At 44.2% G+C, this 20,980-nt stretch overlaps 1 protein-coding gene across 1 annotated transcript in view; it reads right to left on the bottom strand.

The window, feature by feature from the left end:
- ap1m3 (adaptor related protein complex 1 subunit mu 3) overlaps window positions 1-20,980 on the bottom strand; it is a 59,347-nt gene that overhangs the window by 16,359 nt on the left and 22,008 nt on the right. Inside the window, exons 5-7 of the mRNA XM_061738678.1 lie at window positions 9,096-9,243; window positions 4,770-4,896; window positions 830-972 (exon numbers count right to left, since the gene is read on the bottom strand). Coding sequence (XP_061594662.1) covers window positions 830-972; window positions 4,770-4,896; window positions 9,096-9,243 — 418 coding nt within the window. The remainder of the gene's footprint in view (window positions 1-829; window positions 973-4,769; window positions 4,897-9,095; window positions 9,244-20,980) is intronic.

Raw genomic sequence — 20,980 nt, 5'->3', positions numbered from 1 at the left:
AAGAAAGCAGGGCTGGGGATCCATTCAAATGTCAAGAATCGATTCGATTCGGATTATCAAGATTTGGTTCAATCCGATTCGATTTGATTCCGATATCGATTTCGGTTAGTGTTATTAAAACTGTTTTTTGAGCTGTTGCATGAATGATATGACTGTGTAAGAGATAAGATAAGATAAGATAAGATAGTCCTTTATTACTCCCTCAATGGGGAAACTCACGTGTTAGCAGTTATGCAACATATTAATACTAGTATTATATTGAGATTCAACAGCAAGTATTGGCAGCTGATGATGCTGTAAGGACCAATCAGCTCCCAGAATGCTGATAGAACTGCTTTCAGAAACATCGTGTGGGTCAGAATTACCAAACAGATCCAGGGAGGAAACAGAGACGGATGAAATCAGTTTTATTCTTTCCCAGATTCCGCTTTTATTTTTTCCATTTTCGGTCTTTTTCGGGTTTTAAATTTTTGAGAATTAGTTTTTTTGGGCAAAAACACAAAAATACCAAAAGTTGTAATGTAATGATGAAAATAAATAAATCGATCTTTAGACATACAAATCGATTTTTAGGAATTAATACGAGAATCGATTTAGAATTGGAAAATTGATTTTTTCAACACAGGCCTACAGTATAAGAAAGGATAACAGATTATGAACTAAGTATATTGTGTGGAAAGTAGAAAAGGATACAAATATTTAAGGATAACCAAGTGAGGTTGTGAGGGTGCTGTTTTCCCGGAGCTTAGCTGTGCAGGAGGTGCAGATGTGCAGGAGGTGCAGATGTGCGTCCGCTCCCTCGCAGGCCAGATCCGCGCGTCCCACTCACCGTTGTGTTGAGGCGGTACGACATGAGCTCGCTCTCGCCGTCGGGGGGGATGAAGGAGATGGTGCGGTCGTTCTCGAAGCGTGACAGACGGACGCACTGATGAAACTTCACGTCCTCCAGCTCCACCGTCTTGCTCTTCTCTCCTGGCGCGCGCACAAAAACACACACACACACACACACACACACACACGAGCAGAGATTGAGAGCAGCCTTGGGGGAAATCAAGGTCAAGGCAATAATCACTGGAAAACAATTCACTCACTCACTCAGTCTCACACCCTCACATGCGCCGTACCTGCAGTACGCTCCCACATCCATCCCCCCCTCCTCTTCTCCTCTTCTCCCCTATGGAGCAATTACTTTGCTGCCAAACACACGAGCATGCACATAATTTGCCCCTCAAAACCTGCTGCCATCATCTTCTCCCCCGCTGGAGCCCAATCAGCTTACAGTCCCACCCGCGCTAACGCCCGCGAAACAAAGTTAACGATCAATTAAATCCAAACGCCACCATTAGATTTGTCTAAGAGATTATGAACAATAACAGCTGGGACGGGCTTCCGCTCTTGCTTCAAGCAGCACGATTGTTGTAAACACAACTTCCTCAGCGGCTGTATTAGTAGTTTGCGGGTTGAAGCCCAGCGTTGGCCCCAACCGTGGCTGATCCAGAGCGGCCGAGCGGTGAAAAATGACTCTAACGACGTTGGGCCTGTGGGTCCTCTGCTGAATCCTCCCACTCAGGCAGCTCAAGCTGGCTTTACCTGCTCTGAATGCAACCCCGCAACTGTCAAGAGGGATGTGTGGACGGGCGTGTGCTTATTTGTGTATGCAGCTTTTTTTGTTCATTGTTCCCTGGAGTTTACGTACGTGCAGGGCTTTTTTCTGCGAGCCCGGGCTTTGTAGACGCGGAAAACTTTCTTGTTCCGCTATTGATTTCGGTCATGTTTGCACTCGCGGGCTCAACTTAATTAAGTAACGCGCATACACAAACACGGGATGAATAGGAGACGGGAGGGAAAGGTCATGTGGAACGCTCTTCTGCATCATGGCGCGGATCTCGGGGGCCGGAGGAGGCGACACGTGTGCATGTTCGTGTCAGAAGTGGATTGAAGACGCTGCAGAGGCCCCCTGCGGTTCACCTTTAAGGACACTCCCACCCCCCTTTGATGGCGTTAGAGCACAGCAGCAGAAAGCTAACACCTAATCTGCTCTCTCCGACACAAGAATCCCGTTTGAGATGACCTTTGGTAGATTTCCAGAGCACCTTGCAGTTCTTTATATTGCCTAATGGACCATTTAATCTTCTTTAATGTGAACAGTTGATGCTTTGCTTTGCTTAATGTGATTATAAACAACATACATGATTATAAACAACATATATAAGTAGATTTAATCATGAAACGTATTTTAAAATGTCACTTATCTGTAATATTCTATGTTGGATGAGGAATAAGAGAGACAATGACGGGCCTGCAGGTTTCTGTCCGTCATGTTCACGGACAATCAAATTGTTAAGACTTTTATTTGATCTCATCCAGCAGCAAACAACTATCAAGAGTTGCTAATAACAAATATATGATGTTTGTAATTCTGCCTTGAATTACCTTTGAGGGATCAGTTGTGATGAATGTTGCAGATTTGAAGGAGTGAATAATATGAACGTTATTTACACCAGTTTCCTGTCGTGACAGTTCTGACCTTCTGCCAGTGGAGGGCAGCATTAAATGATTTATATTCCCTCTCGCACTTGAGCTGCATCCAGCTGGGATAAAAGTACCAACCGTGCAAGTATAATAATTTCAAATTACTGGGAAATGCTATGTGAAAAAAAAAAAAAAAAGAAAGTAAACTGCTGAAGATGAGAGAGATTTTAATATTTGCATTAATATGCAATGTGAGTGAGTGTGTGTTTGCATCTGCTGGCGTGTTTGTTGATCGTTATGTGTGATCAGCATTTCTGGGAATATGTTATTTCCCACAATGCTACACCCATCAGGGGGGCTGGCGGCTGCAAACAGAGCAGTCACAGGCCCTCACCTTTCATCTGCAGGACTGTAGCCTGGGGTGAGGATTAACTCGGGGGAAGAGAGGCGAGACAGTGATGGAGCCTTTCCCCTTCACTCAGGAACAGTTGGTTGTTGGGAGGGGAGGTTGGAGGAAATGTAGGCTAATGAGAGGAATAAGGAGAGATGGAGAAGGAGGATGCTTGGGGAAAGGAGAGGGAAGATGTAGCGGTGGGAAACACTGATGGAGAAATGTGTTGGCGTGGAGGAGGAGGTAGAGGAAGGATGAGAGCTGCACGAGGGATTCAGACAGAAAGAGGAAGTTAAAGCATGAGGGTGAGTTCAAGGTGAGAGGGAGCAGCCGGCAGCTCTGCCAGCGAGCACCAAACCTTTTCACCGTAATGACGGCAATTTAAAGTAAACGTGGAATGTTTTCATTCAAAATGCTGGGGACGGTTTGTCGGATCTCTGTCAGGTTTTGCAGAGTCTCGGCAGCTTGAGATCATGTCGTGTCAGTTAAACACAGCAGGGTGTCACCGCCTGCTCAGCGCATCAATCTTAGTGTCACAGTAATATTATTAGGACAATTAAACAGATATATGATGAAGTAAGTCTGTGGTATTCAAGTGCACCACTGGATTTGGCAGGAAATCACTTTGCCAAACTCATATTTGCCAATTAAAAAAAAAAAAAAAAACCTGTATTTTTTCTTTAACAGTTCCTCCATAATATTTGTTTGTACTTATATATTTATTTAAATGTATTTCTTTTATATACTATAAAACCTTTTGGGAAAACACTGATTGCGTTTATATGCAGTCAATAACCCTTTTAAAACCTGAATATTAGCAATAACCCGGTTTTGCACGGCCATGTAAACACCAATAACCCCTTTGAAAAACCCGAATTTGTTCATATTCGGGTTTTTAAAAACCCGAATATATTACTCCTTTTATAACCCGAATATTCGGTCGTGTAAACGCCAAACGGAATATCCCGATCAAACGGAACATGAATTTGTTTTCTGCGCATGCTCTTTTCAAGGAATCTTGGTCTTTTGAGTCCAGGAAGTTCTTATAAATATGGAGAAACGCAAGACCACGCCACACTTTTGGAGTGAGGAGGAGACTAATCACTTCATTAATGTAATGAAGAATATGAACATTTTGGCATTTGTAGACGGTAGAAAGTACCGGGATAGCGAGATTTACAAGAAGGTGAGGGAAAAGTTGCGCGAAGCAGCATTTGTTTTGAATTTGGATACAGGAAGAAGAAGCGGAAATGACGGGAATTGCGTCATGACGTTCTCTGCGCGTCGCTGTTTTGATCGAGATATCCCAAATGATTAATCACCATGTATACAGGGATAACCCTGTTTCCTCAGGCATGTAAACGGAATATTCCTAATGTTTCAGTAACCGGAATATTAGCAATAACCCAAATTTTGACTGCATGTAAACGTAGTCATTGTTTTTCATATTGTGGGCGGTCCAGAGGTCTAAGAAATGCCTAAATGAAATATGACACATATGTCATTATGAGATTAAACAGAGTTATTATATCAGACTAAAGTTTCAGATACTTTACAGTAATTAAAATCCAGATAGACGTCCACATCTTGATGAGAACAAAAGCATCATCATAACGGCGACTGAATCCTAATCCCACGACGCCGGATGTATCGTATCTGATACGTGAATTTCCGAGGCCTCTGCACCACATCCCGTAATCCGGAGCGCTACGGTACATAACTGAAGCAGTGGCCAAATTACTCAGAGACTTTTCCACTGACGTGCAAAACTCCTCCTGTCAACTGCACTGAGCGTGGTCAAAGTGTTGCATGGAGATGAATGGGCTTGCTGTCGCCCCCCGGCTACTGCAGCGCTCCATGTCATAACCGTGAGTGGATGTGGGCTGTGAATCCCCGCGGTACTTACTGCCTGTGATCTCGAACAACACTTTGTCATTGAGGCCCAGTCTCAGCTCCGGCATCCCCGATAAAACCACTTTGAGCTTGATGCTGCCCACTATTTCGCTGCGCAGGACGCTGCCGGTGGCGCTCACCTGGAGACACAACACAAAACCATCGTTGTGATGAATCGTGCTAATGAGAAGAACAAACACATCAACCAGTGATCAAACGCAGGCAGACAACGGCACACAGCTGAAGGTCTCTGTGTATTAAGGAGCATTAATACACAGTCTGCATTACTTTTATACTTTTAAATGTTTTTATATGATCATTTTTATCTTGTACTCTTATTTGTTGATATTTTTATCTTTTTATTTTTCATATGCCTACGACTCGTGCAGCATTATTACCTTTTTATATTCATATATTCAATTTTTATATTCCTTTTTATATTATCCTATCTTAGTAGTTGTTCTGTGGAGGAATTTGGAACTGAATTTTGTCAGGGTTATGTTTTATATCACTGCACTTCAATATTTGTGTTTTTTGTTTTATTTGCTGTTGTTTCTTATTTGTACTGTTACTGTAAAGCATCTTGAGCTGCGACTTTCGTATGAAAGGTGCTATATAAATAAAGTTTATTTTTATTGTTATTATTATTATTATTATTATTATTATTATTATTATTATTATTATTATTATTATTATTATTATTATTATTATTATTATTATTATTAAGGCTGTTAGATAATGAAGAATGTGACTTTTGAGTTGTTTTTTTTTCAAGAAAACTCTGTGCTTTTGAAAGGAAGTGGCGACTGCAGCTTTAAAGCAGTGGTTAAATATCTCCGCCTCGTTAGTTTCCTCTTAACTGATACAAACCTGCAGGTGCGTGCTGAACTGGCCCTGAGATGTTCATTCCTTCACTTCAGCCTTTAAAAAAGGCTGCATGTTCATGTCTTCTTTCTTTAACTGCAGGATATTTTAGACTTCCAAGAAATTACATAATTACCCCACATGAGTTCTGCTGTGTGGCCTAATAACTCCACACTCCAACATCACACTGCAGTACAGTTGTCTGCTCACGCCTCGGGCGGGACCAGTGATTTCAAACTTGTTTTCAGCCATTACAACACGATACTGTAAGTAGAACGTGACGGTTAAAAGCTGAAACGTCATCTGATTCGATGAGAAACGTTCAGAGTTGTGACTAGTCTTTGAAAATTGGGCCGCGGTTTCAAGAATAAAATACAAACAAATGTCACAATGAAACAGAACGGAGGACTTGTGACAATAGTGAGCGTTTCCTCAGCAGTTCAATTCAAGGAAAGAGGAAAACTGTGGAGGAGTCAAAACAAACCGGGGCTTTGACACAGATTATTTTAACTCTCACATGCATGAACACACTTTTAAAGCTGGGACAACTTTCAGCTAATATAGAAGGGAGGATGATGATTAGAAGGTATAAAACAGATCTTGAAATGAAAAGCAGCGTGTTTTGTTTCACATTTTTTTTGTCTTTTTCTCAATGTTATCCCTTTCAAGTATGAAACATATGGTGTTATTTACCGTGTTTCTACGTCAATTTTCCATAAAGTGTGATCTGATCTTCATTAAAGCCACAATATTAGACAAACACAATATGCTTCAGTTGACGGCACAAGAAACTGATCCCTCTCTGTGAGCAGCTCTGTTTAGCTCCTCCCACAGCATCTCTATGGGGTAAAGGTATGAGCTCCGACTTGCCAAAGGCTTTATTATACTTGCAGGTATCATAGTTCAATGCATTTGCCGGTGGAGGAGGGTCCATCAGATGATCAGTCAGGAGCAGTGACATTTCCTGGCTCTCACAGCCGCCAGTCTCTGTAACTTAATGTGGCCTTGAAGCACCAGTGCACGTCAATAATTATGATTCCAGCACAATCCAGACTAAGTGCTTGAGCAAATGCTGGAGATGAAATAAGCACTTACCCTCCCTTTTAAACACTTTAAAAAAGGAGCAATGTGTAATGTGAAGCCAAAAATTTAATTCAAACTCCAGACTCCAATCAGAGAGGGGTCAGTATAAGCTCCACCACTCGCGTACGAAACGTCTGTGCCAGGACGTCAATTCACCGGAAATCTATAGAGCCAAAAACACAGAGTCTGTAACCAAGAAGTCAAAATCTCTAAGCAAGATTGCAACCACTTTTCTCATTTGCACTTTTCTTTTCACGTACGCCCACATACCGTGCGACCTCTTGGCATCATCATGTTGTTCTGAGGCTGCTATGTTGCTCGCTAACACCACACATGGCAGAGACTGGTACTAAACCAGTAATTTAGCACGCTAACTCTGTAGATATCTCAACAGCCAAACAGAATCATCATTTTTTGGACATGACTGCACTTATTTCCTCACTCTCTTTCCGTCTCGGGTTATTTTGGGATATTTTAACCTACAATCTCACACAGTGCTACTTAAATATGAACAGGATTCAATATGATGAGACCCTGGGAGTTATTTCAGGCAGGCAATCTCTGCAGTGCACCTGCTTATTCACTCTTCTGAATTTGTTCCAATTACTCAATTTGTTCCTTGACCTATTTAAGGAGCAAGAAGTGTGCATTCTCATGGCACTTTTCCACCAGTACCTACTCAGCCTGGCTCGGCTCGCCTCCACTCGGTTTTGGGCTTCCCACTAGGGGTCTAACCGTGCCGAGTAGATACTTTTTCTGTTTCTACTCTGAAGAGGTTCTAAGCGTCTAAGCGAGTCGAGCTGCATCCGACGTCATCACACTACACGCCACCGATTGATCAGGGGGGTTGGAGTCAGACGTCTGAGTCAGGGGGCGGAAATGAGCGAAAGAGCGACTCTGACGGCGGCGTCTTGTTCATTTTATTTAACAGGCAACGGCAGCAGAAGTCTGTTTCATGATCCAACTCTGAGGTGCAGATGTTCATAAACCTGGTGGCTGAGGAGAGAATTAAGAAGGGATCTAGACGGGCGATAAGGAACGACCAGATCTACCAGCAGCTCTGTCACTTCATAGCTGCTCGCGGCTACCAACGGACTTTTCAGCAGCGCCGAGACGAACTAAAAAAAAATAAAAGCGTTGCTGCTTGAAGTTTCTCTCACTCTCATTTTTTAACTTGATATGGAACACAAGCCACAGACCCAGCAGCACATCTATCATCTCCTCCAGGTTCTACATCTTTAATGTTGTTGTCTTCTTCGTTTAGATCACACAATCAAATACGTCTCAGCAGCTTCGCTCCAACCCGCCTACTTCTCCAGATGCTGAATTGTTATGGAAAAGAAACCGGGCCAAGTTGAGTCGAGCCGAGCTGAGATGAGTAGAGCCGAGTAGGTACTAGTGGAAAAGTGCGAAAAGTTAGCAACACTGACATCAGCTCACTAGCCACAACTGCTACTCCAGGTTGAAGTTTACGTCTACTCCCCAGCCGACATGAAACTGGCCTGTTAATGTTAAAACTTACCGATATTCATGAAATAAATGAAAAATGTAAGTTAGTGAAATAAAAATGAAAAAAAAAAAAAAAAAATCTGATCAATTCCACTCGATCCAGATCATTCAGGAATCGCATGAACCCCCCCACCCGATTTCCGAGCTGAAACGAGTAGAGCCGAGTAGGTACTAGTGGAAAAGCGCCATTAGATGCCTTCAGATGTCTCAACCTAGCTTGCTGTCAATCCCACCTCCACCCCGGCTTCCACCTGTGGGCCGCGATACAAAAAGGCGGGTCCTTCACCCCTGTATTTATGTGCAAGCCTGATAAACTTTGCTTGAATGGAGCCTAAACGCCTAAAATATGTGTTACAATAAAGTGTATTAAACTTACTGCGAGAGTTGTCTGACTGTCCTTTTTTTGTTGCCGTGAATGAATACTAATTTTGGATGGACATTGAAATTAGTATTATATAAAATGATTACATGCAGGCAGTCGTGGCTCTACAGGGTTAACGCTGACATCGTAGGATACCTCACTGTTCCAGACAGTTTATTAGCACACCAAAGAAACCTCTTTTTGTTGCAATCATGTTTCCTTTTGACCCAGTGTTGGGTTAACCTCAAAATATTGTGGTTTAGGTAGTACTGCGTCAAAACCAAGCAAAGTTTTTTAGATGAAGAACAGATCAGCTTTCATGGAAAAATAATGCAGAAACCCAGTTAATTCCAAAAGGTCTGTATAGTTTTTCTTAATAATGAATAAAGCAACATATTTCAGCTTTTCCCGTGTATTGGCATTATGGGAACACTGGCTTGAAAGCTTTTGCTGGCTGTGCTGTCTTCTCGCTGTTGTTATCTTCTATGATTTGAACTTTGATCGTGCACGTGTTGCCCTCACCAGGAGATTTACAGACTCTATGACGTCCATGAAGACTTCATTCTTTCTGTACTTGATGCCCTCTGACCGCCATGAAACGGCATTGGTGACGGTAGCGGGGGGGCGAGGTGCCCCCGTCTCCAGTTTATGGCCCTGCTGGGTGATGTACCTGAAAGAGACAACGGCAGAGAAAAGAGGTGTAAAAGAGCTCCGGCTGTGTCCAGTGTCAGTCCACAATCCTGCTGAGGGGGACACCTGAAGAAAACATGACCGAGCTTGTGCAAAAAGTAACATTCACTGCCTTCTTTAAGGTGTTTACGTAGATAAAACTTCTTAATTCTAGAGAACAATTACAGGCAGCTGCTGTGTTGAATTTTAACTTAATCTCTTCATCTTTATTAGACCTAAGTGTTCAGAGAGGATGTGTAACTTCACCAAATAGAACATGCTGATAAAGGGGAAGTGTGTTTATCGAGCAACATGAATCCAATCTCTCTTCGGGGAAGCTTTTACACTTCCCATTAATCACCAACTCATGACTTTAAATAAATGAGCTAATCTAGTGTAAATAAATTCAAGGAGCTTTGTATTCTTGTATGTTGAGACTATTCATGGGTGTAATTGGAAAACAGAGATTTACATAAATTCATTGTTACAAAGTTAAGTAGAGATATTAATGTGAAATGCATTTGTTTGGTTATAAGTGAATAAACCAAAAGAAAAAGTCCTCTTAAGAGTAGTTAACCATGAAGAAATATATGGACATCTTAAACATGCTTATATTATTAACAAAATTAAAATCTTTGAGTAGCAAAACACCATAAAAAAATCAGAAACTCCACAAAGTATAAACGGAAAGAAAGTTGAAATTTAATGAGGTGTGATTAATCTGATCCATCATCCTTGCAGACAGTAAAATTGCGTGCCACATCCAATAAACTTAGTTCATATATCACAAGTAGGTGCCTTTGGTAAGGATCCCAGTTATTTAATAAAAACCGAGGTCCAAGGGTATCACTTCTCTCAAGGGCAGAACAAATCAAAGCCTGAAATTTGTCATTTTGGCGTCACCTTCTTGATTTTTTTGGAACAAAGTGCAAAGAATGGTTCAGACTAAAAACAGTAATAGGCCTACAATATATGATGCATGTCCTTTAGGTAGCAGCCACCTCAGTCATTCAGATGACTCAGTCCTGTTCTTAGCAATGTATAGTAATTAACTAACAAAAGACATGAGCCCACAATAGTATTTTGCATGTCAAATTCTGTTTACATTTGAATTCTCTTTTCAAACAAATCATGATGGTTCCCAACTTTTCACCAATTAAAAACTAAACCATGTGCTTGCATTCCATTAGCTGCGGTAGTTTTGGATGCCCAGACAAAGAAGACTCTCCCATTTCCAAACAGCATTTGCCATGCAAGAAAAAGATGTGAGGCTCAGGATCACAGTCCACAAAACTTTCATCTTAAAGTGTGAATAAATCAAGAAATTAAGTCTTCAACAACACTAGCTAACTTTCAAACCCAAGATGACCCTCATTCAAATTTGATGAAATTATTCTCAATCTACACTGAGTTCCAGAGTGCTGTGGTTGTTAAATGATGACTCGCTTTCTTCAATAAAGTAAAACACCCTTTCACACAGCATGCAGTCATCTTTATCTCTTAGAAAAATGTTGATTTTTCAGTAGTAAAATTAGAGTTTGGCTACGTTGACACTGCAGCTAAACTTTGATTTTTTTCCCCATATGCGACTCATGTCGGATTTTTTAATGGACGGTCTGAAAGGCGCAAATCAGATTTTTAAAAACTCTGACCCAGGCCACTTTCATATCTGGTCGAGTTTCAAATCTGGTTTAAGTAAAATAAATAAATAATAAGGTTTAAAAAAAAAAACAAAGAAAAAAACAGATTTGAGCATTAAGACCGGCAGTGTGAACGTAGCTTTGTCAGAAACGACTGGTCTGTCCCGTGGAGTCCCTCAGGGTTCTGTCTTGGGCTCCATTTCATTTTCAATCAATATTCATTATTCACGCTTTTTACTTTCCCTCCTTTAATTACCGTAAGGTACTTTTTCCTGGTCTTAACAAAACAGGCCCTCAGTCGTCCTCTGATTGTGCAAAATATTGCAGTCAGACTACTAACTGGAACAAATAGAAGACCTCACACGACTAGTATTATCTTGTCATTAGTTACTAATACATTTTAGAATGTATTTTGTGCCAACTTCCTTCGTTGTTTACACGGAAAATGGCACCAACTTTGAAACCTTTGCGTGGTCAACCTCCTAAAATCTTTCCTGACTTTTTATAGCAATATTCTTCTTCTTGAAAGCTCAGGTCATGTGGCCAGGGGCTGTTAGTGGCACTCAACAAGTGTTGGTGGCAAAATCTGAGGGGATTGAGCATTTCAGGCAGCTGTATCCCATTTGTGGACCACCCAACCATGGTTTCATGCTGCGTCAAGCTTTTAGTTGGTGAGGATATTTATTGATATACTTGTTCCTTGATTTTTTTATAGTCCTATGTTTGATTTATGTCTGTTTTCATGTTTGAAACCCTTGTGTTGTGAAATACTTTGTAAATTCTATCTGTGAAAGGTGCCATTTAAATGCATTTTACTCACCAACTTAATAAACTACACTTCAGTTAATATAGTCTTGCATTCACTACGGCAAAGATAAATGTTTTTACCCCCTTTTATATATGACTATCACGATAAACATTTTTTCCCATGCCTGTATGTATATATATACATACATATATATCCATCTTTCCAGAAACTCTTGTTGTGAGCTGGTCTGTTTTATCGAGTCTCTTTTATCCCCGGGAGACAAAATGATTTGTCATGAGAATAAAACGGTGCTCTACTTGGGTAAACAACACATGAGCAGGGCCATTATTCCCTCTGTAAATTAGCCCTGCACAGGCTCAGCTAAAGTAAAATGATGTGCTAATAAACCCTCCAAAGCTTTGTTTTAACCACACTTTTCCTTTTCTGAAATATAATGCAATATAAAATATATTTTTAAATAACACAAAATCTAGTAATATTGAACTGCAATGTATGAGATCATATGCAGTTTTTAATGTCTGTTTAACAATATCATGTTGGGACAATAGATTTGCATTTGACTGAAGAAAATTGAGTTAAATCCTGAATGTTATTACCGTTAACAGCACAAAGGGGTATGTCATCATCCAGAAAATTACCCGTGCCTGTGTGCTGAGCAGAGGAGACAAGAGCACAAATGGGACTTCACTCACTCCACTATAAACATTGAGAGCTGGTGCAGCTGACCTCAACTTGAACTTACGGTGGAGAATTGGCTAATGTTCACTAAAGGATTTGATGCAGATGTTGTGAAAACACAAGCTTTCAGTCTGCTTTAATTAAACCCCATGAATTTGAAATACCGGCACGCATGCTAAACCCACAGACAGTGAAACGACTCTTTCTGAAGAGCCCTCTCCTCCGTCTCATCTGTCTGACCTCTTCTCCTCCCTTTCAGCGGCTATTTTCAGCTATTCCTCACTTTTTCTTCCTCTCACACGGTCTGGACGTTCCCCCCACATATAGCACAATGCACCGCTGATGTTCCACATGAATTTACTGTGTTCAAGCGTCAAAGCTGCATCAAAGAAGAAAGCAAAACAGGAAACTCAGCTAAATAAAAACATCTCTTACTCTCATTTCTCACACTGATAACAACTACAGTGTTACGATAATGCAACGTAAACACTCTGGAGCATAACACCTACTGTTCAATAAGCTTAAACATATTAAAAAGTGTCACGTTCAGTTGCTTTCATCTAATGCCAGTTTGAACAATAATATGAATCGTTACTCTGATGTGTAATTGTTGCAAGAAGCAGTGACAAAAACGTGGCCTGTGACTAAATCCCCACCGTTTCATAGAATGATGAAAGCATTAATGTCTTGTGTTTGTTGTCTGGAATGACTTAATCTCCGTTCACCACCTGCTTAACGCTGTTTCGAGCCACCTTCTACCACAAAACAGCTCGGACCCATTGGGGCATGAACACAAAACTTCTGGGGATATCCTCTTTGTTGCCTGGCAACAGTGTCTTGGCGGGAGATCCTTTGGGTCATAAGGGTGGTAAAGTGAGACTTCTGTTGATTTGGTGCATCCCACCGATGCTCACCCTACAGATGCTCATCCCACCGATGCTCATCCCACAGATGCTCACCCCACCGATGCTCACCCCACGGATGCTCATCCCACCGATGCTCATCCCACAGATGCTCACCCCACCGATGCTCATCCCACAGATGCTCACCCCACCGATGCTCACCCCACGGATGCTCATCCCACAGATGCTCAATTGGATTTGGATTCTGGGGGTTTTGAGGCCAAATCAACACTTTGGGTTTTTGTCACGTTCCTCAAGACGTTTAAGGAGGTTTTTGTGGCGATGGAATCAGTTCCACTGGGGGTCCAACACCGCTGGATTGTTACTGTTACTGATTGGTAAAGTTAAACACAATAATTAACAACACAAAATGTATTTTAGTTATTTCCCTAAACTCAACCAGCTCATGACAGAAATATCTCAAACTGTTCATGAGCTGGGGCCTCATCTATAAAGCTTGCTTGCGCAGAAAAAGCGCCTGAAAGTTGCGGAAGCCGCCATCTACGTAAAGCCTCGGATCTAAAAAGAAAAAACTAACCGAAAAATCTGCTTATCTTTACGGCAACTCGGACCCTCCCGTAAGAATTTACTTAAGACACGGCGAACTGCCGACGCAGGGTGTGAGGTGGTGAAATGAAGCCAGATTCATGTCATACTCTTAATAATGTCATCACATATCACAACATATGTCAGACTTATTTTTTTTTTATTTATTTTATTTTTTTAACCTTGTCTGCACACATATTATTGATTGATACCATGACGGTAGAAACCAAAAGTGTATATATGTGCATTATTACTATATGTAATATATACATATATATACGCACACATATGCGTACACATACATAAATATACACATACAAACCCAGTGTTTTTTTGTTTTTTTTTTGGGGGGGAGGGGGTGGGGGGGGTGACGACATCCACTGCCAATCCAGGAAGCAGGAACACACGGAGACACACGTCAAGCACTGGAAATCTGCAACAAAAAACCACAAACAAAGCACGAAACCGGCACGGAGCCATCCAAAACACGAACAGCAATCAACCTAAATCTTGAGATCTGATCGCAGTCTGAGCTAAGCTATCGCTACCGCTACCTAAACCCAAAAACTAGAGAGCCAGCATGCAGGTGAACAAGCCAGTGTGTATGTCTATGTGTGTGTGTGTATGTATATGATCATGCATGTGTGTGTGTGTGTGTGTGTGTGTGTGTGTGTGTGTGTGTGTGTGTGTGTGTGTGTGTGTGTGTGTATGCATGTGACTAAATGACTATATGTGTGTATGTGTGTGTGTGTGTGTGTGTGTGTGTGTGTGTGTGTGTGTGTGTGTGTGTGTGTGTGTAATAAACCAAACAAAGCTCCACCTGAAGTGTATCTATAGTGGGGGAGGGGGGGGAGCAACCCCGCCACCCGCGAGACCAGAGGCCGACAAGGAAGAGCCCGGAACCCAGGCCACCGGCAACCCCACAGAGGGGAGAAGTAGGAGGGAGGCAACCCACCGCCTGCGAGGCCCCCCCCCCACCCGGCGGCGGCCGAGGGGGCCCGCGGGCGGGGCCCCCACGGCGCGGAAAGAAGCAGCCAGGGATCCCGCGGCGGCGGACCGCGACCCAGGCAATCCCCGGCCACCCGGTCCGGGCCGGACACGCGGCCAGGAGGCCCTCACCCTTCAGGCCAACGACCCCCACCCGGCAGGGGGCCAGCCTGCCCGGAGAGACAGAGCCGCCCCGGCCGCCGACGCGGGCAGGCGCACCCGTCCCCCACGAAAGTGGCCCTCCAAGACCAGAGGGGCGCCCCGCCGTAGAGGCAGCGGGGGGGACCGGAGACGGGCCCGGAGAGAGGGAACCCCCCAACAAGGCGACACCCGCGCAGGCCCGACAACGGAGGGCCCCAGACCCAGGCATCCCATTCATTCATCCATTCACCTATCCGATACCTATACTAATAATAATATAATATACTATACATAATAATAATAATAATAATACTAATAATAATAATAATAATAATAACCATCTTTGTATAATATAATATTGATAAATTATTAAGTTTTTGATGTCCTGCCAATGGAGGCTCAAATCCTCCATGGCAGGACCCTTCCATACCGCATTCTCACCGACACAGACATACAATCACGCACCGTTTCCCCCTCCCCGGGGGGGTCCAGCACCGCCAGAAGGCACCCCAGGCTGCACGGCGGGCCCCGCCAGGCCCGGGTAACCCGACCCACCCGTCCCAGGCCCAGGCCGGTGAGGGAACGCGGGTGATGTGGGACCCCCTCCCGCCCCTTGTGTTGAGTGCATGTGATTAATGCCATAAAAACAGGGAGGAGGGAGGGCCAAGTATCGATTGACACCGACCCCCCCCCCTCCCGAACTACGTGTCCTTGTCAAGTGTATTTATAAAGTGTTGAATGTGCAGTGTCTATTTTGCTGTTAAAACCGTGAGGCGGGGAGTGCCAGGCCCCGCGGGACAGTGCCCCCCACGACCCGGACCCCCCGCCTTTCGCCTATGTGCGTATGAATCGTGTAGGGGGGGCAAGAGGGGGAGCGGAGGCCGAAGCCAGGAAGCAGGACCAGCAAAGCCGGCCCTGATAAGACACCCGCGTCCCCCCACCGGCCGTCCAGTAGACGGGGGCCGGCCCCCCGAGCCGGGCAAGGGCCCCACCGCACCTCCAAGGGCGCCCCCGGCGCCGCCGGAGCCCCCAGACGGAGGGGGAAACGGTCCAACATCCTCCCATTCATACTGACAACATAAGACATAGATACCTGGGAATGGTGCCACCCCGCCGTCGCGCCCGCCCGTGCACCCCCCGGTCAGGGGAGGCCCGCTCCCCGGACCCGGCCCCACCCCCCCCCCGAGGCCACCCCGGCGGACACCCCAAGGGTCCCGGAGTCCCCACATCCGCAGGGGCACTTGGCCCCCGCCCAGCGACGGAGGACCAAGGCAGCAATGCCCCCCCAGCGCAGACAGCCACCCCCCACCCAGGCAGGGCCGGGCCCTCCGGGCGGGACCCCCACGTCCACGGCCCCGCCCCCCCCGGGGGGCCCGAAGACGCCCCAGCCACAGCCCCCCGCCCGAGCCCTCCCCAGCCACCCCCCCCCCACCGCCATGAGGTAACCCCCCCCACAGGCCCCCAAGGCCCCCACCGGCTAGGGACAGGGCCCCGCGGCCCCCCCCACCGCCCCCCAGGGGCCACCAGAGGCCCGCGCCCCAGACCCCCCAAGCCGACCCCCAACCCCAAGGGCTACGAGATCACCACCCCCCCCGCCCCCACTAGGTAACGAAGCCAATAAACGGGGACCACAGAGAGTGCAATTCAGCCGAATGTTGTTCAGTGGAGGCAGACATTATCTCACTACTAATATGATCTGATAAAAGATTCCTAAAATGGTTGATACATAAACTGGATTTTTGTTTCCAATTTACTAGAATGGTTTTCTTTGCGATACATAAGGCAGTGAGAACCCGGTGTGTCCAATTAGGATCTATTTGAGTGTCTCCCAGGTGACCATATGTCAGACTTATAATAAAAATAGCGCTGATCGTGTTCCTCTGTGTGTGAAACACAGCGTCAGTCAGGACTCTGGTGCTGCTGCTGCAGCCGCAGTGACACGCCGGGAACCTCCTCTTCACCCACCGCTTTAGGACAGAACAAATGAGGGGCTTCGTAGAGCGTTTAGGGGCTCCACGGAGCCTCTCATTTCTTCCCTAAAGGGACACAGATTTTTTTATATATATAATGAGTTTTACGCGCGCGTTAAACCTTAAGGTGCGGGTGTAAGCCTAAATTATGGTCCCGCGTTAAAACGACGCAGAGCCAGAGGTACGCGGTGACGCGCACCTACGCCGTAGGCTCTGCGTTGGTGACGCGGAACCATAAACCTTCCCTGAGCAACTCTGAGGGGAGACGGGAGAGGAGGAGGGGGAGCGGGGGGTGAAGCGGGGCTGCCGGGCCCTTTGCACAGGGTGTGATTTGCAGTTAATGGCTGATCCTACCGTTAGTTTTTAAACTATAAAAAGTGGGGGGGGACAAAAACATGATTTTGAAAAGACGGGGGGACATGCCCCCCCCTGTTGCGCCGGGGCACTCACGGCGTTCCGCGCAGCAACGGCGTGCTGCCACTCACTCGCTGTATTTTATACTATTTATTTTTCTACTTTTACTGTGACCACAAAATAATGTCGTTTTCCTGTCCGCCACCTCATCAACAACATCTAGATCTCAGATCTCAGTGAAATTCAGTGGCACCGTGGCTCGATACTTCTCATTCATTCTGAAGCCAAACAGGCTGCAGGAAGCAACTGCGCATGCTCAGCAGGCTCATTCATATGCAAAAACATACCATTTTTGGTATGAAGTGGGCGTGTAGAGGGGATATGAGGCGGATTCAGCTGCGCAACCTTCCAGCTGGACTGTGATTTATAAAAAGAACATTGCGTGGAAGTCTGCGTGCACGTGGTTTTATAGATCCGGATTTTTTTTTGCGCCCGCCATTTTCGGCTTTTGGGTGTACGTGCACTTTTAGTATGAATCCTACGCACTCCATTTTAAATGAGGCCCCTGGTCAGTATTGTGATAATCCAATAAACCAGGACTTTTAGTAATAAATATACATTAGAACATTTAGGAGCGTTCATTTAAACTATATAGCAACAATATGTTGAAAAGCCCCTCATGTTGTTTATGGCCACTGTGCAATTTGAGAGAGTAGGTAATATCTATTTACAGTTCCAAACGTTTGCTTTGTGCACAGACAACAACAAACTGGCTGATTAGAGAAAACAAAACAACAAACTTGCAGCTGGACTGTTAAATGATAAGCTACGTCCTGCTATGAAGTCAAACACGTCGAAATTAACTGATTTGCGTGAACGCTCTCTGGTGCCATTTGACCTTAATACAAAAACTGTTAACTGCAGCTGTTGGAAATGCAGCTGACAGAGCGGGTCGAGGGTCACGATGCATGAAAGCAACCATATCCTGCTGGGGAAGGAGGACATACAAACACTAACTGAAAAGTCTGGGTTACTTTACATTTTACATACTTTTTCAGCAACAACAACAAAAATGCTAAACCAACACATTTAAGATTGACTGACAGATGAAGGCCAGAGATTTTCCCTTGTTTTCCGTCCCAGTTCCTCCCACTTAACGGGGTCTTGAATGCCTTCTGACAAGCAGGCAAGTCTGAGAGATGAAAGGCGTTGACAAGTGGGCTTGGGTTCGATGTTTTGTTGTTTTGTTGCTCTGCTATTTTTCTTACTTGCCCTGATTCTCCTCAGAAATGCTAATGAAGGGATTTGAAAGTGGGTTTGGCAGCAAACCGGTGCATTAGCATAACAAAAGCAGTCATTAGAAACGCACGCACACTTGCTGCCTAATTCTGTGTTCTTGTACAGTCTTGACCTTAAGAAGTACAGTCCTCTGAGATGACTTGCAACGTAGGGGCTAAAAAAAGTGCACTGACCTTAATTACACCTTCAGAACACGACTTTGAACAGAGAGAATTTCTAAAAATAGCCGAGTTGAAGAAATGGCTGGAAGCTCATTTTCACCTGGCTGACCTGCAACTACCCCTTCAAGGTTTCTGAGCTACTTGATAGGAAATGTTGTTTGTCTCTTTTGGCTTTTTCTTCCTTGCTCAGCAACCTTTACTTGCATTTGCAGCTGATGCGTTCTTGCCTCAGATGCAGGGAGGATTTGATGTGTGCACCTTTGCCAGAGTCGCTAGAGTCGGGGCTGCTTCGCTCTCTAATGACAGCGCAGACTTAGGACGTGCTTTACTTGGCAGAGCTTGCACTTGCCCTCCTTTTTGTTAATTTTATAAAGATTTCTTTGACAGCTATGGATTTTGATTTTGCACGTTTCTCTTACGTAGCATCTAAGCTCACACAATCCACAATTTACTGGATCCCGGCAGTAGTGGAGTGTTTTTATTCTGTTGTTTCACGGCAGTTGGCAAATATCACCACAACCTTGTGCCAGGAGCAATTCATGACAACGTGGTGCCAGTTAAAAACAAGAAGTCACATATCAAGACAACAGTTGCTTCAGCTACTTTATTTCTTTATGTGTGACTCTTGTCGGGAACATATGTTAGCCTTTGCAGGAGTTCCAGAGAACTGGTTAAAAATGGTTAAACATCATTCGGTAATTGTGACCTTGCTCACGTTGTTATTGAGGGCAAAATCTGTATCACATGGAGGTATCACACAGGCGTGTGTGGGTTAATATTAATCATTTGAAGTAGTTACCTTATCTCAAGAAAACAGAGACGAAGGGCAGACAACCAAGAATGTTTACATGAGTACAAGACCAAATCCACGATGTTTGGAGAGCGGAAAAAGACGAGGAGAGCCGAGTTATTGGGACCAATCAAGACTCCAACAAAGGGAGGGCCAAGTCTAAACCAGGGATCCTCCCCATCAGTTCAGCTAATCATATTGTAATCATATATCTAAACATTTGCATGTTTGTCAGTAGAAAACTATAATGCACATTCTAGATGTGATCTTGTCTGGGAGGTCGTCTGCTGGACAGAAAAGGTCCGAGTTTGCTTTGAATCTCCAATAAGAACAACTTTAATTGAGAGACGTTGTTTGTCTTTATTTCTAACTAAGTACCTTCTTTCACACATCAACAAGCAGGCAGGTTTAACCCACACTTTTCAAATAAATAAAAAACAAAAAAATCCTTTCCCATCTCTAGTACTACATAAGTAAAATTGAATTGCTCATTTCAGATTGATGTATATTTGTAGTCCATGACTGTAATTTATGAGCATATGCAACATTGTTGCAACCACCCACACACGTCAACACATTTACACTCTCGCCATGTAGGTGGTGATATACTATCTGTGAAGTTTAGTGTTCTTGTGGCTAGGTCACAGGTGACAGAAAGAGCTGCCAGAGAGAGAGAGAGACAGAGAGCGAGTGTGTGAATGTACTATTGTTGGTGTGTGTATGTGTGTGTGTGTGTGTGAGAGAGAGAGAGATGACGATTGTGTGTTTCCTTGACAAGAAGAAGAGCAGGGCTTCTCTGTGTGAGAGTCTTAAGTGTGTCCAGCTGACGGTGTCATTGTGCGCGAGTGCCAATAGGAGCCTGGTGATTATCAGCACTGTTCAGATGCCAAACACACAGACTGTACACATAAACACACACACACAAACATACACATGCAAAGCTTAGCCTCAGTACAAAAACAGCAAAACATCAATCACATATTACCAGAAAAAAAAGCCTAATCACTCTTGAGACATGAAGACAGCTAACAGTATCGTATGCAAATGTGAACCTTCCAGATCTGACGCTCGCTGGTAAATGAAAACTCCACACTGAGGCCATGTCACTGTCTTAATGTAGGCAACGGAGTGGAAATGATTTTCTGAGGAGGTAAGAGGAGAGGTAAAAGCCGAACACGCTGCAAAAGGGAACCAAATATAAGTCGCTGCTTTCATTCGTTTGAGCCACACAGAAATGATCTGCCGCTCACTCTCATTTTAACTGCAGGTTATACTTTTGGGATGAAAAAAAAGGGCCCCCTGCACTTCAGACTCAGCCATTACAGGCTTTTATTCCCCCTCCTCTCCTACTGACTTACAGGAGAAAACAGAAAGCTGTTTTTCAGACTGAAAAACTCTTTTCCTGATTGAAAGCAAAAGGTACCACTTTATCAAATGTATTACATTAACAGCAGACTGAAGTGCAGCACTTATTGCTTTTAAGAGTTTCAAACTTTAACCT

The sequence above is a fragment of the Cololabis saira genome, chromosome 13 (assembly GCF_033807715.1).
Source record: "Cololabis saira isolate AMF1-May2022 chromosome 13, fColSai1.1, whole genome shotgun sequence".
Classification (NCBI taxonomy): domain Eukaryota; kingdom Metazoa; phylum Chordata; class Actinopteri; order Beloniformes; family Belonidae; genus Cololabis; species Cololabis saira.
This window is presented reverse-complemented; position numbering and strand designations above follow the sequence as displayed.